Genomic DNA, 15,471 nt, shown 5'->3' with positions numbered 1-15,471 from the left:
GAGCTGAGGTGGCTATATTTACCGGCAGTCTCTGTTTGATTCATTTTGTGTGTGTTTTAATTTATGGGATAAATGCTAGAGCAGTGAATTGGGTGCCTATAGATGTATTTGAAAAAATCAGAAAGAAAGGAAAAATGGGCTTTGGAATTGGACTCATACAAATGCGTCTGAGGGGTGGCTCTCGAAATTAAAGGACTGTCAAATACGCTCAAAACAACATAACTTTCAATTGTAAATATATTTCTCAACTAGACTGAATATCTAAAGTATGGAGGTGCTGACCTCAATGTGATGAGAGAGAGAGAGAAGTAGAATTTCTCCTTATTGTTACTGGTGGTAGGATGTTTCCACAGTTAATAATAATAATTAATAACCTTGCATGCCCCATTAACAGGTTCTGCAACATTTTTCTTCTGAACTTCATATCCTTCCATATTCTTGAAATGAAAAAGAAATAAGATGCAGATTTGTAAAAGTCAACCAGCAGGACAAATTGCTACGAAAGAAATGGTGGTGGTTTTTTTTAAATTCAGATTCATTATTTTATCTCAAAATTCACATTTGATGTCGTCTTGAAGCATTATTCCTGGAGTCAAGTGAGAATCTCAGCTTTTTTAAAATGAAAGTTCCAGCCCTCATATTTGCAGAGAAAAGTTTGAAAATGTGACCGACATGTTCTCCATAGCTCAGAAACCAGAAGGGAACTAAAGAGCTTGCAATTTATTATTTTAGAAAGATGTTCTGGGTTTTTTTCTGTTGAGGTCACTCATGATTTTTGAATGGTTAGGTTTGGCAAAAGTACTTGCTTCTAAAAGATTGTGCTGCAAAAAAGCTCCAAAACAGCATTTTGTACAGACAGGGTGCAAGTAAATCAAAAACAGTTCTGCAGAATTGTTTTGGACTTTTAAAAATAACATGGGTTTTTGATGTGGTACGTATAGATCAGCTGCAGCTGAGTGCACAGCATGACTTAGAGTAGAATTGGGGGAGGGATCCTTGCAAAGGATGCTTAGCGCACTCTCCCAATCCAGATCCAGCCCTGCACCCTGAGGACTGCATTAGTTTGCACAGGCTGCTAGCAGCCCTAAGGGGCTGAAACCATAATCAGTGTCCTGGGAAGCTCTGGGACCTGGCAACACCTTCCCTGCCCCAGCACAGAGCAAGTAGCTGCCTTTTCAACCACCCCTCCACTGTCCCCTAAGTCAGTGGTTCTCAACCAGGGGTCCGTGAGCCATTTCAGGGGTACCGTGGGGCCCCACTCCTGTAACCTGGTGCACTAAGCCTGAAGCTCCCCCCCCTCCCCCATCTGAAGCCCAGCACGGGGCTGGGAGCTACATGGGACAGGAGCTCCAGCTCTCTGCGGGCAGAAGCCCTGAGCCCATAGGCAGAATTGGGGGGCACAAGAGTGTTTCCCCCCCAAACTGCAGTGCCTTACCCAGAGTGTGGCAGTCCAGGGGCAGCTCCTCCTCTCCTCCAGCCCCCTGATGCTCAGCCCTCTGGCCAGGTTGTAGATGGGAAGCCAGAGCCAGGCAGTGCAGGGCAGCTGCTTATTTGGCTGGTGGTGCCATGGAGTGGGCAGCCATGACATTCCCCTGTCTGCTGCTGGTGGCGACTACTCTGCTCCTGGCCCCCTTTGACTGCTCATGTAGCTGGTAACAGTCACCCAGGTTGGGGGGACCCAGCTCTAGGTCTGGCAGAGCCTCGGGGAGCAGCCACTGCAGGGTGAGCCCGCCTGGCATACAGCTCTTAGCTATCCTTCTCCCTGCAACTTGAGCTACCCCCACTGCCTATGCACAGCCCCTAGCTACCCCCTGCCAGCACCCTGAGCTACACTCCTCACTGTACGCAGCCCCTAGCTGCCCCCTGCCTGCACCCTGACACCTTGCAAACTTTTTGAGCTGAGTCCCACTCTTGGAGTTATATTTTTTTTGTTGCATCCCTCCACAACCCAGACAGGCTGGGTAGCCTGCTGAGGTGAGTCAGGGGGTGGAGGTGGTGCTACCTTCCTGGACCCCGTTTTGCGGAGCTGGCCCAAGCCCCTGCAGCCCTTGGACCCGCCCCCCATAGAAGTCAAACTATGCCTATGCCCAAGGGGTCGTCTATCTCTTCTAACCCCCGCCCGGCCCTGAATCTGCCCCGCCCCTGCTGGGCCCTGGAGTTTGCTGGCGGGCCTCCGCAAGAAAACCATTGAGAATCCCTGCCCTAAGTTACGCTGTACCCTCCTTACCTGTAGATGAACTGTACCATATAAAAACCACATTAATTTTAATGCACATCAAAGGAGTTGGCGGCTGTGATTGCAGAGCCATTGGTCATTATTTTTGAAAACTCATGGCAATTGGGGGAAGTCCCGGATGACTAGAAAAAGGCTAATGTAGTGCCCATCTTTAAAAAAAGGAAGGAGGATGATCCTGGGAACTACAGGCCAGTCAGCCTCACCTTAGTCCCTGGAAAAATCACGGAGCAGGTCCTCAAGGAATCAATTCTGAAGCACTTACACGAGAGGAAAGTGATCAGGAACAGTCAGCATGGCTTCACCAAGGGCAAGTCATGCCTGACTAATCTAATTGCCTTCTATGACAAGATAACTGGCTCTGTGAATGAGGGGAAAGCAGTGGACGTGGTGTTCTTTGACTTTAGCAAAGCTTTTGACTCCCACAGTATTCTTGCCAGCAAGTTAAAGAAGTATGGGCTGGATGAATGGACTATAAGGTGAATAGAAAGTTGGCTAGATTGTCGGGCTCAAAGGGTAGTGATCAATGGCTCCATGTCTAGCTGGCAGCCAGTATCAAGTGGAGTGCCCCAAGGGTTGGTCCTGGGGCCGGTTTTGTTCAATATCTTCATAAATGATCTGGAGTATGGTTTGGATTGCACCCTCAGCAAGTTTGCAGATGACACTAAACTGGGAGGAGAGGTAGATAAGCTGGAGGGTAGGGATAGGATCCAGAGGGACCTAGACAAATTGGAGGATTGGGCCAAAAGAAATCTGATGAGGTTCAAGAAGGACAAGTGCAGAGTCCTGTACTTAGGATGGAAGAATCCCATGCACTGCTACAGACTAGGGACCGAATGGCTAGGCAGCAGCTCTGCAGAAAAGGACCTACGGGTTACAGTGGACGAGAAGCTGGATATGAGTCAAAAGTGTGCCCTTGTTGCCAAGAAGGCCAATGGCATTTTGGGATGTATACGTAGGGGCATTGCCAGCAGATTGAGGGAAGTGATTATTCCCCTCTATTCGATATTGGTGAGGCCTCATCTGGAGTACTGTGTCCAGTTTTGGGCCCCACACTACAAGGAGGATGTGGAAAAATTGGAAAATGTCCAGCGGAGGGCAACAAAAATGATTAGGGGATTGGAACACGTGACTTATGAGGAGAGGCTAACAGAACTGGGATTGTTTAGTCTGCGGAAGAGAAGAATGAGGGGGGGATTTGATAGCTGCTTTCAACTACCTGAAAGGGGATTCCAAAGAGGATGGATCTAGAGTATTCTCAGTGGTAGCAGATGACAGAACAAGGAGTAATGGTCTGAAGTTGCAGTGGGGGAGGTTTAGGTTGGATATTATGAAAAACTTTTTCACTAGGAGGGTGGTGAAACACTGGAATGCGTTACCTAGGGAGATGGTAGAATCTCCTTCCTTAGAAGTTTTTAAGGTGAGGCTTGACAAAGCCCTGGCTGGGATGATTTAGTTGGGTATTGGCCCTGCTTTGAACAGGGGTTGGACTAGATGACCTCCTGAGGTCCCTTCCAACCTGATATTCTATGATTCAAGTTAAAAAAAAAATTCTACAGAATATAGTGATTTGTTTTAGATTTACTTGTGCCATTTATGCTGGAGTAGTATAGGGAAACTGCCTCTCTGGCCCTTCATTACCTATATTGGAGTGATCCACTCGCTGTATGGGCTTGAAGCCTGCTTTGTGGTGCAAAATATGTCCCCTACTTTTGTACTGACAATTCTCTTGTCAACAAACTGCTATTTTTTATGTTTTGTGTAAGTATTTATGTTTGTGTTTTCAGGTTATAAACATACTGTCCTGTTCCATTGACGTTTTATTTCTTAACTCATCTCTACTCCTAAGATCTAACAACCCCTCTGTTCACTATAGCAACTACCTTTAACAGGAGCTACTTAAGTGCAACTATTTCATCTTTAAGTCTGTTTACAGCACAGTGTGACACCATCTTAGACTGTAATGATTCTCTAATTTTCCCTGGATTTCAGGGCACTCGTCAAATCTTCTAAATGCTTATTACAGCATCTGTCTTCTCAGTAGTGCTGTGTGTCCAATATGCTGTTGTTGTTTTGTGTTCTCATTCCAGCAGTTTCTCAGTGACTGTTCTGTGTTAAGAGTCAAACTTACTACCATAACTGTAGTTAACTCCTTCACTGCCTAATTATTACTTGGACTTTATTTTGAGTTTTTAATTATTAAAATACTTTACAGAAAGTAAAACTAGTGCCAGGAACTTGATTTCTTCTGGATGCTATCTAAAGAATGTCAGACACGAGATCTGGCACACTTTCCGCCTGGTCCAGACTCACACACCCTTGAATCATAGAATATCCAAACTAGAAGTGCTCCACATGTGAAACTTCCATTGGAGTAGTTGAGATTTGTGCCCATAGGCATTTAAAGGATCAGAGCCTTATTTGCAAAGTCCTTATAAGGCTCTGCATGGATGAAGTTTATAAATATGCATTAAAATGGTCATTTCTTCTAAAAACGGATTGAGAACTGTGACCCAAGAACCTCTTGATGCCTACTGGCGGGGACATAGGGGTACAGGGATCCTCTGGGTTCACCCAAAAGGGTTATGTAAGGTCTCTAAGGAAGCCCTGTATGACACTGGTTATCCTATTGATTGCAAAATGTGTGTATGGAAAATATGTAAAGCGTTGCGTGTGTGTGTGTGTGTGTGTATATATATATTGAAAATTATGTTCTCTAGGCTTTGTAGTTTAAAGGCGGGTAACTCAAAGCTAAAGGTAACATGCCTTGCAACAAACTTCTCCAGACCAGAGGTGGGAGACATTTATTTCCCTGGTGGACCGTTGTGTATTGTGTGTCTCATAATAGAAGTCTATTAGCGTATTCAGTCAAATGCTAATGAAGAGCATGTGAAACTTCAGATGGAAATTAACAGGAACAGGTAAACAGCGGGTGGAGGGGGAATCTTGTTTTCTGGTGAAGATCAAAAGGTCTGGTCTGATATATCTGGGGGTGCAGAGAGATCCACTGGTATCGCTTAGTGAGGAAAAGCTGCCACTGGAAGTGATCTCATGAAAAAGGGGTCTCAGTCATCCTGACTGAAAATGTTGGGGCGGGGAAATGGGGTAAGTTGTTCTGTAGGAAATTAGAATGTCTTATGAGTTTAAATTTAGACTCTAGAAAACATACTTTTTTTGTTATTGTTCTATAATTTTGTTTTATATGTAACCATTTGTTTCTGGTAGTCTTACTTTCTATCACTTGAATCTCTGTTCTTTGATAATAAACATATTTTTGTTTTCACTATAAATATATCTAAATGCTGTGTGTTAAGCAGAGTGGTAATCCCCAATTGAATCTATGCACTGTTCCTTAGGGAATAGAGCAGCGGTTCTCAAACTTAATTGCATCATGATCCCCTTCTGACAACAAAAATTAGTACACAACCCCAGGATGGGGGATTGAAGACTGAGCCCTGGGGCGGGGGCCCAAAGCTGAAGCCCAAAGGGGGGCATGTAACCTTAGCCCTGGGTGGTGGGGCTTGGGCTTCAGACTTGCTGGGCCCAGGTCCAACGCCAACCTTGACCCACATTTTGAGAACCCCTGGAATAGAGGATCTGAGAGTTCTGTGGGCCTTCCCGGTGTATGCTCAGGGGACTTGGGTTGATGTGTGCCTATTACTAACTGTACAGGGACAGCGAGATCTGAGGGACCTGTGTTGCCACAGGCTGGTGGAATCAGGAAGCTGATTCACATCAGGCACAGACAAGACTCCCTCATGCTAAGGGCAGGTAGTACCCAGAGTTGTGAGGCACCTCTCTGGCCCCCAGTAAGTGCCATACCAACCCTACAACAAGCACTTAGTGTGCACAGAAAATTGCAGAGAAACTTTGGGAAGGAAATGTTGTTTTAGATTAACAGTAGCTTTTTTTTTTTTTTTTTTTTTTTTAAATATGGAAAGCCATCTAACTATTACATTTAATCTAACCATTTACTCTTGGTATGTGCTAATTTCTGTACTGAGTGAAATAATAACTTTTATTTGACATTTAGCTTCTTTTCTGCTTAGATAGTTCACAAACAGATCTCTCCTCACTTTTATCTATTATTTGAAAAATATCCAGTAGTCTTCCATTATAATTTGTATAGTGGCTACACCAGTTGAAAGTGCAGGGAGTGGCATTGTGCTAAGTGCTCTATGTACGCAGTCCTTGCTCCAAAAAGCTTATGTGCTATACCAAAAGAGAGACACAGGGTGGGGGAAAGGAACTGTAACTACCATTGTATGGATGGGAACTAAACATAGGGAGATCAAGCCCAAGATATTCAAACTCACTAGTGAATTTGGGTGTGCATCCTGAGACAGCTAAAAGGGGTTTGGTTTTCAGAGGGTGGATGCTCAGCACTTCCTGAAAACATAGGCCCTCAAATGTATCTCAGCTTGGGCACAAAAAGGGAGGCACCGCACATCAATTGGTGTATATATAATAATTTTTTTTTTAACTATTTTATCTCAAATAACTTTCCCACTATTTCACAGAAATTCTCTAGCAGAGGTGTCTATTTAAGTATATGAATGCTAAATACTTAACAATTTTTATTTTAGGTACCTTATGAAACACTGAACAAACGGTTTCGTGCTGCACAGAAAAATATTGATCGAGAGACGAGCCACGTTACTATGGTTGTTGCAGAGCTGGAGAAGACATTGAGTAGCTGTCCTGCTGTGGATTCAGTTGTTAGTCTCCTTGATGGAGTAGTTGAAAAGCTCAGTGTTCTGAAAAGAAAGGTAACTGGTATTTCTACTGTTTGTTATATCTTCATTTCTCATTTCAGAAGATTACCTCTGTCACTGTGTTAAGTTACCCCACACTTTTATTCTTGTGGTCCAGAAATAAATATTAACGGCACTAGAGAGAGCCTTTAAAGCTATATTGTAAAGCAAATAGCAGAAAGTGATTGTATCTTGCTTCATTGTGCTTATGAAATTTGACTTCGTGTCCCATGATTTAGTATCACTAAATCTCTTAAAGTAGAAATATGTATATTAAAAAATAGGCTCTTTCTTGAATAGCCAACACAGAAGTGCTACATGCCATCTGAGACTTGTTTTATCTATCTAAACCAGTAGATGAGGCTTCTCTATCAGACAGTCCTGGAGACTGAAGTTACCACAGAAGAGGTAACAGCAGTTAAGTGAGTTGGTTGCATCACTCCACTTCCCAGCAGAGAGGTATCTGCATCACATCACCACTAAAATTATATTAATTGGCACATTTGTTGACCATTTTGGGGGACAGGCTAAGGATGGGAAGAGCATAGAAGCTGAGCTACCCTCTAAACCCTAGAGGAGGTTCTTGCAGGTCAAAGCTGAAGCATTTTGACAGGATAATGCTGAGTTTCCAGAACTGTCAATTACATACTTCTCATGAGTATTAAATTCATAGATTGGGATGGTGCTGGTAGAAAACACTAAATAGTGAGAAAAACTTTATTTGCTGTAGCTGTTCAGTTTTAAAATCTGTCAAGGTATAGTTCAGCAATGTCTCAGCCTCTGCCTCTTTTGGGTTATTGCCCATTTAAGAAGAACAAATTGTCATGGGAGGTGGCTTTTTGGTTCTCTATTTTTTATTTTATTTTATTTTTTGGTCCAACTGTATATTTAAAAGGTAACCTGCAAAGGGTCTTTTAACTCTTGGGTTGGCAAACTGTTCCTGACGTATGATGTATAAAGGAGGACATAGGGGGTGGTGGCTTTTTAAAAAATTTCTGCTCGGTGCTTTACTTTCATAAGTAACAGGAATGTCAAATGTTGTCTTCCCTGGTTTTGCAGGAAGATTTCTGGTGGAGGCAGAAGGGCTTTGGTAGATGTATCATGAAGTCTCGCACTGGAATGGAATAGATAGTGGCGTAAAGGTGTTGAATCTTCATAAGATATCCTTTCTTCCAAGCGGTTAAGCATTGAAGTTAAATTGGTTTGTCTGTTTATACCGGAGTTTGACTAAAGAATTTCCCCAGCTTTCCTGGTTAGCTTCTTGTGATGTTACAGACTTAATAATTCTTCAGTCACCACCGAGTTTTCCAAGTTTGAAATTATATGGATATTTAATGTAGAAATTCCCCCATCCTTTTTTAGTATGGGTAAAAGGACATTTGGCCTCCTTCACCTATTCTGGTCTTCATAACATATATTGTGCTCTCTTTTTATGCTTCTTGTGCAAGTCCTCTTAAAAGTAAATTCTCCAAGCATGGGGAAGGTGAGAGGGATTGTCGACTCCCCCAAAATGGTCATACAAGCAAATGTTTCCTTTATGAGATCAGTATTTCCAGTTCCTTTATTTAAGAAGAGATCAGAATAGAAGATTGGGAATTAGAGAAGTCCTCTCCTTCTCATCCAAAAAGATAGTGTTCCAAAAGGAGTGTGGAGGAATTTGTTGTTGTGTGTGTGGTTTTTTTTTTACATTCTTTCTGTTACAGTTGCAGCCAGAGGCCCCAGTTTAGGTTTGTGCTGGGTTCCGTATAAACCGAAAGAAAGAAATTTCCTGCCCCGAGAGCCTTTCTGTTTTTGGTTAGTTTTAAATTTCCCAAGAACGAGGATAACGTTGGTAGTGAAAGCTTACTGGGGGGAATCTCTTGGAGCACACCTCTTTCAGCCATCTGTTCTGAAAAGGAAACCTTAGAATTGCTAGACAACTCGAGATTATGGCTCTCTCTGGAAAAGGGTGATGTGATATCTTATTAAAGTTTCTGACATTTGCTTTCACATCTATGGCATTCAGTTTGGTGATCAGAACTACTTTTGGCTTCATCCATGGAATGTTGATAGCCACTCAAAGAATACTCCTCTTCACCTGAAAGTTCGCATTACAAACTTGCCTGTGAATCAATGAAGAGTTATAGTGGATTTTATTAAGTATATGGGGAACAAAAACAATCCTAACAATGTCACTAGTCAATTACTAGATGGAAATGGTAGAATTATCAATAATAATTCAGGAAAAGTAAAAGTATTTAATATTTCTGCTCTTATTTAGAGGGAAATTTGAGTTGGGAGACAATGTCATATATGACAACACACTTTTCATCCCATTAATGTCTCTGGAGAATGTTAAACAGTGGCTACTAAAGTTAGAGATTTTTAAATCAGCAGGTCTGGATGACTTGCATCCGAGAGTTTTAAAAGAGCTGGCTGAGGAGCTGGCTGGGCTCTGAAAGTTGATTTTCAATAAGACTCGAAACACTGGAGATGCTCAAGAAGACTGCAAGAAAGCTAATGTTGTGCCAGTGTTTAAAAAGAGTAATCTAGATAACTCTGGTAATTAGATATTGTCCTTAGGCAAGATAATGGAGAGGCTGATATGGGACTCGAGTAATAAAGAATTAAAGGAGGGTAATATAATTAATCCCACTCAACATGGTGTTGTAGGGTGTGCATGCCCTGTAGCATCCTCTGTGGCGTTAATATGGAGTTGCAAGTACTCCCTGCCTCAATTTCCCTTCTCAGGAAGCCAATAATTCCATTTCTGTCACTCTTGATTCAATAATACCTTTCTTAGGGCTTGTTTATTACAAAACCTCTTACAAAAAAGGCCAGAGCAAAAAGTCCCAAATAAACAAAAGGTACTTCTGGCTTTCAGCTTTCCTCTGAAGCCTGCCCTCTAAGCTCTATTTCAAGTTCCCACAACATTCTACTAGGGCAAGTCTGTGCTACAAAATTAAGTCAACCTAAGTTATGTTGACATACAGTCACCGGAGTAATTGAATTTAGCTTTACATGTCCATGCTACGCTCCTTGTGTCAGCAGTGCACGTCCTCACCAAGAGCACTTGCATGAATTTAACTGCCAGTGTGGGACAGTTTCGGAAAGGCAGCAACAGTTGATGTAAGCAATTCAGTGTGTACACTGATGCTGTGTCAACCTAACTACATCGACTTAAGAACTACACCTCTCATGGAGGCGAAATTAAGTCAGCTTAGTGGGAGAGTTAAATCAGTGGGAGCTACGTTTTAGTGTAGACCAGGGGTGCCCAGTGTGCAGGCCATACACTGCCCACTTCAGCTTTTCATAAGGCTCACGGCCTGCTTCAACGCAATATACTAACAGCTGATTCATTAGCATTTTGTCATCATGTTTACGTGATTTTAGTTTACACAAGTTGTGAATAGACAGTACTGCACATAGGTTGTTTTTATCTAAATACTTATGAAACAAGCTAATGTTAAAATATAAATCAATACAGGTAACTTTAAAGCTTATTAAAATATGTAGAATCTGTTTGGCGCACACACAAAGTTGTGCTTGACGTTGTGCTTAAGTTTATGTGGTCCTCCTACGTGATAAGGTTGGGCACCATGGGTATAGATGCTTGCAGAGTTAGGTCAACTTAAGCTGCCTTATGTCAGCCTAACTATATTGTAGACCAGGCCTTAGTCTTTAAGTCTCTTCTCATGGCAGGAACCGCAGCTCTCCTCATGGAGCTTGGTGATACTTTATCTAATTCATCTATCCCTACTTAAACCCTCTGAACTTGTGGACTGGTAGCCATCCCTTGGTGTCTGCTGCTAGTTAATTCAGAGCCTTGCAGGAGCCACCTTACTCTGCTCTGCTATGAAGGAGGAGGCAGCATTTATGCTCCCAGTTCATTCTTCATTGGCTGGGTAAGAGGGCAACCTTGTCCTACTTGTCTGAAAGGCTCCATGTCCCAGGCCCTTAAAGATATAGTAACAGGAAGAAGTGGCATTTAGAAGGGATCCTGACATCCCTTTCCTCTATATCCAGAGCTCCTCAGGCTTTGTGTACAGACCACCCAAAATTCTTAGAACCATGCCAAGTGGCTGGGAGGACTCCCCTTAAGGGCCAGACTATCCCGTAACATATGGGTTTATGAAAAATAGATCCTGTCAGACTAACTTGATATTCCTTTTGATGAGATTACAAGTTTGGTAGATTAAAGGTAACAGTGTTGATATTATATACTTAAACTTCTATAAGGCGGTTGATGTGGTAGTACATGACATTTTGAAAAAACTAGAACAATATAAAATTAACGTGGCCCACACTAATTGGATTAAAAGCTAGCCAACTCACAGCTCTTAGTGTAACATTAAATAGGGAATCATTGTCGAATGAGTGTGTTTCCATTGGGGTCCCCCAGGAATCTGTTCTTGGCCCTGCACTATTGAACACTTTTTTATCAATGAACTCAAAGAAAACAAAATCATCACTGAAAGTTTACAGATGACACACAAATTGAGGGAGGGTTAAGTAATGAAGAGGACAGGTCACTGATACAGAACAATCTGGACTGTTTGGTAAACTGGGTGCAAGCAAACAATGTTTTTTAATACAGCTAAATGTAAATGTATACATCTAGGGTGGAAATGTAGATCATATCTCCAGGATGGGGACTCCATCCTGTGAAGCAGTGAGTCTGAAAAAAACTTCGGTGGACAGTGGTGGCTAATCAGCTGAACATGAGCTCCCGGTACAAAACTGCAGCCAAAGAGTTAAAGCAATCCTTTAATGCATAAACAGGAGACTCTCTATTAGGAGTAGACCGGCTATGTTCCTCTGTATTTGGCACTCACGCATTCACTGCTGGAATACTGTGTCAAATTCTGGTAGTCACAGTTCAAGAAGAATGTCGATAAATGTTGGAGAGAGTTGAGAGAAAAACTATGAGACTGATTAAAGGATTAGAAAACATATCTTGGATTAAGCTCTTTGAGTCTATCGCTATATTTCACTTAACACAGAGAATATTGAGGGATGACTTGATTAGTCTATAACTGTGTATATAAAATCTCCCCACTGTATCTTCCACTACATACATCCAATGAAGTGAGCTGTAGCTCACGAAAGCTTATGCTCAAATAAATTTGTTAGTCTCTAAGATGCCACAAGTACTCCTTTTCTTACAGGGGAACAAATATTTGATAATGGGCTCATCAGTCTTGCAGACAAAGGGTATAACAAGACCAAATAGTGGAAGTTGAAGCTAGACAAACACATACTGAAAATAAGGTGTAAATTGTTTGCCATGAAAGTAATTAACTGTTGGAACAATTTACCAAAGATCATGGTGGATTCTCCATCGCTTTTTTTTTTCTCCTTCTCATCTTTCTCTTAGTCAGTGAGTCTGCTCTAGCGATCGTTCGCCTTTTGCTCTGTTTCTGTGCAGCAGCAAGGGCTTGACAGGCCGAAAATCCAATGTCGGAATAGACTTGATGCACCCATGTAGGGGGGTGATCTGGGCCACCTCCATGTCTTGGTTGGTGCAAGCCACTCAGAGAATTATGTTCACTGGAATGTCTTGTGGCATTCTGGCGACATGCCAGCTGCGGACAGTAGCCCCGGTAGTCTGTAAACTAGAGCAACCATAAACGTCTGTGTGATGAATGCCCAGTATATAACATTGGTATTTTGTGTGGAAAGCCTCCATCTTTGCCTAATCTGAGCAACACAGTGTCCATGTTTCACAACTGTACAGCAGTATGGAGAGGATAGATCCTGAACTTGGTGGTTGTGCTGGGATGATGTTGAGTCTATATTTCTCATAAATGACCCATGACAGACACTGTGGTGCCAATCTAATGGAGAACCTTTGTGTCAGAGTTGGAGGAACTGATGAGTATAGAACCCAAATAGCAAAAGCTGGAAACTGCTTTGACTGTTTCCTTATTCAGAGATTGGAGTCGCAGGTGAACCTGATCCTAGCTTTTGAAGCTTTGTCTTTGACCATGAAACATGGAGGTCAACTTTGGCCAACTCCTCTATTTGCTGGAGTGCCTTGCAAAACCTGTTCGGGGTCTGTACTAGAAGAACATCATCATCTGCATAGTCAAGGTTTGAGAGCGAGAGATCACCGAACTTAATGCCTATGGCTTAGGCAATGGTGCTATAAGGAGGGCTTTGGGATGTATGGCCACTGGGAGGCATTCATGGACAGAGGACAGATCTCTCGGGATGGACTTCATCTGAATAGGGAAGAAAATAGACTTCTATGATGGAGGCTGGCACAACTGATTAAGAGAGCTTTAAACTAGGAATTTGGGGGAGATGGTTGGGAGATGTCCAGGTAATCTCCACGCTGGATTTTAGCATTGAGAGGAAAGAAAACGAAGTGAGAAAGGATACAGCCGTGGGTAGGAGAATGTATATAAGGAGGAAGGGCAGTGTGGATACCAGTCTAATAGGTTATACTGGCTGTAGAATGACCGTGCCTAATAGGGTACAGAATGTGAGCGAGTCCAAACAGCAATAATTAAGATGTTTGTACACCAATGCGAGGAGCCTAGGCAACAAAATGGAGGAACTAGAGCTACTGGTGCTGAACTACGGGAAGTGAAACCAGATATTATAGGGATAACAGAAACATGGTAGAATAGTAGTCATGACTGGACTACAGGTATTGAAGGGTATGTGCTGTTTAGGAAAGACCGAAATAAAGGTAAAGGTGGTGGAGTAGCATTGTATATCAATGATGAGGTAGAATGTAAAGAAATAAGAAGCGATGGAATGGATCAGAGTCCGTCTGGGCAAAAGTTACATTGGGGAAGAAAACTATTAGAGCCTCCCGTGGGATAGAGCTTGGGGTGTGCTATAGACCGCCGGGATCTAATTTGGATATGGATAGAGCCCTTTTTAATGTTTTTAATAAAGTAAATACTAATGGAAACTGCGTGATCATGGGAGACTTTAACTTTCCAGATATAGACTGGAGAACGAGTGCTAGTAATAATAATAGGGCTCGGATTTTCCTAGATGCGATAGCTGCTGGATTCCTTCATCAAGTAGTTGCTGAACCGACTGGAGGGGATGCCATTTTAGATTTGGTTTTGGTGAGTAGTGAGGACCTCATAAAAGAAATGGTTGTAGGGGATAATCTTGGTTCAAGTGATCATGAGCTAATTCAGTTCAAACTGAACGGAAGGATTAACAAAAATAAATCTGCAACTAGGGTTTTTGATGTCGAAAGGGCTGACTTTCAAAAATTAAGGAAATTAGTTAGGGAAGTGGATTGGACTGAAGAATTTATGGATCTAAAGGTAGAGGAGGCTTGGAATTACTTTAAATCAAAGCTGCAGAAGCTATCGGAAGCCTGCATCCCAAGAAAGGGGAAAAAATTCATAGGTAGGAGTTGTAGACCAAGCTGGATGAGCAAGCAACTCAGAGAGGTGATTAAGAAAAAGCAGAAAGCATACAGTGAGTGGAAGATGGGAGGGATCAGCAAGGAAAGCTACCTGATTGAGGTCAGAACATGTAGGGATAAAGTGAGTTGGACCTTGTAAAGTAAAAGTAGTTCAATAGTAAAATAGTCCAATAGTAAAAGGTTCTATAGCCATATAAATAAGAAGAAAACAAAGAAAGAAGAAGTGGGACCGCTAAAGACTGAGGATGGAGTGGAGGTTAAGGATAATCTAGGCAGGGCCCAATATCTAAACATATACTTTGCCTCAGCCTTTAATAAGGCTAAAGAGGACCTTAGGGATAATGGTAGCATGACAAATGGGAATGAGGATATGGAGGTAGATAGTACCATATCTGAGGTAGAAGCAAAACTCAAACAGCTTAATGGGACTAAATGGGGGGGGGCGCAGATAATCTTCATCCAAGAATATTAAAGGAATTGGCACCCGAAATTGCAAGCCCATTAGCAAGAATTTTTAATGAATCTGTAAACTCAGGAGTTGTACCGTATGATTAGAGAATTGCTAACATAGTTCCTATTTTTAAGAAAGGGAAAAAAAGTGATCCGGGTAACTGCAGGCCTGTAGTTGACATCTGTAGTATGCAAGGTCTTGGAAAAAATTTTGAAGGAGAAAGTAGTTAAGGACATTGAAGTCATTGGTAAATGGGACAAAATACCCAACATGGTTTTACAAAAGGTAGATCGTGCCAAACCAACCTGATCTCCTTCTTTGAGAAAGTAACAGATTATTTAGACAAAGGAAATGCAGTGGAGCTAATTTACCTAGATTTCAGTAAGGCGTTTGATACTGTGCCACGTGGGGAATTATTAGTTAAATTGGATAAGATGGGGATCAATATGAAAATTGAAAGGTGGATAAGGAATTAAAGGGGAGACTACAACAGGTCCTACTGAAAGGTGAACTGTCAGGCTGGAGGGAGGTTACCAGTGGAGTTCCTCAAGGATCGGTTTTGAGACCAATCTTATTTAATCTTTTTATTACTGACCTCGGCACAAAAAGTGGGAGTGTGCTAATAAAGTTTGCAGATGGTACAAAGCTGGGAGGT

General features: G+C 42.2%; 1 protein-coding gene across 5 annotated transcripts in view; it reads left to right on the top strand.

Moving 5' to 3' along the window:
* The window catches only part of MAEA (macrophage erythroblast attacher, E3 ubiquitin ligase), a 112,899-nt gene that overhangs the window by 19,501 nt on the left and 77,927 nt on the right, over positions 1-15,471 (top strand). For all 5 annotated transcript variants that reach the window (XM_077815960.1, XM_077815956.1, XM_077815959.1 and 2 more), the window contains exon 2: positions 6,820-7,002. In XM_077815960.1, coding sequence (XP_077672086.1) covers positions 6,820-7,002 — 183 coding nt within the window. The remainder of the gene's footprint in view (positions 1-6,819; positions 7,003-15,471) is intronic.

Source organism: Eretmochelys imbricata, chromosome 4 (genome assembly GCF_965152235.1).
Source record: "Eretmochelys imbricata isolate rEreImb1 chromosome 4, rEreImb1.hap1, whole genome shotgun sequence".
Lineage (NCBI taxonomy): Eukaryota > Metazoa > Chordata > Testudines > Cheloniidae > Eretmochelys > Eretmochelys imbricata.
Note: the sequence above shows the minus strand (reverse complement) of the source record. Positions and strands in the feature narration are given on the sequence as shown.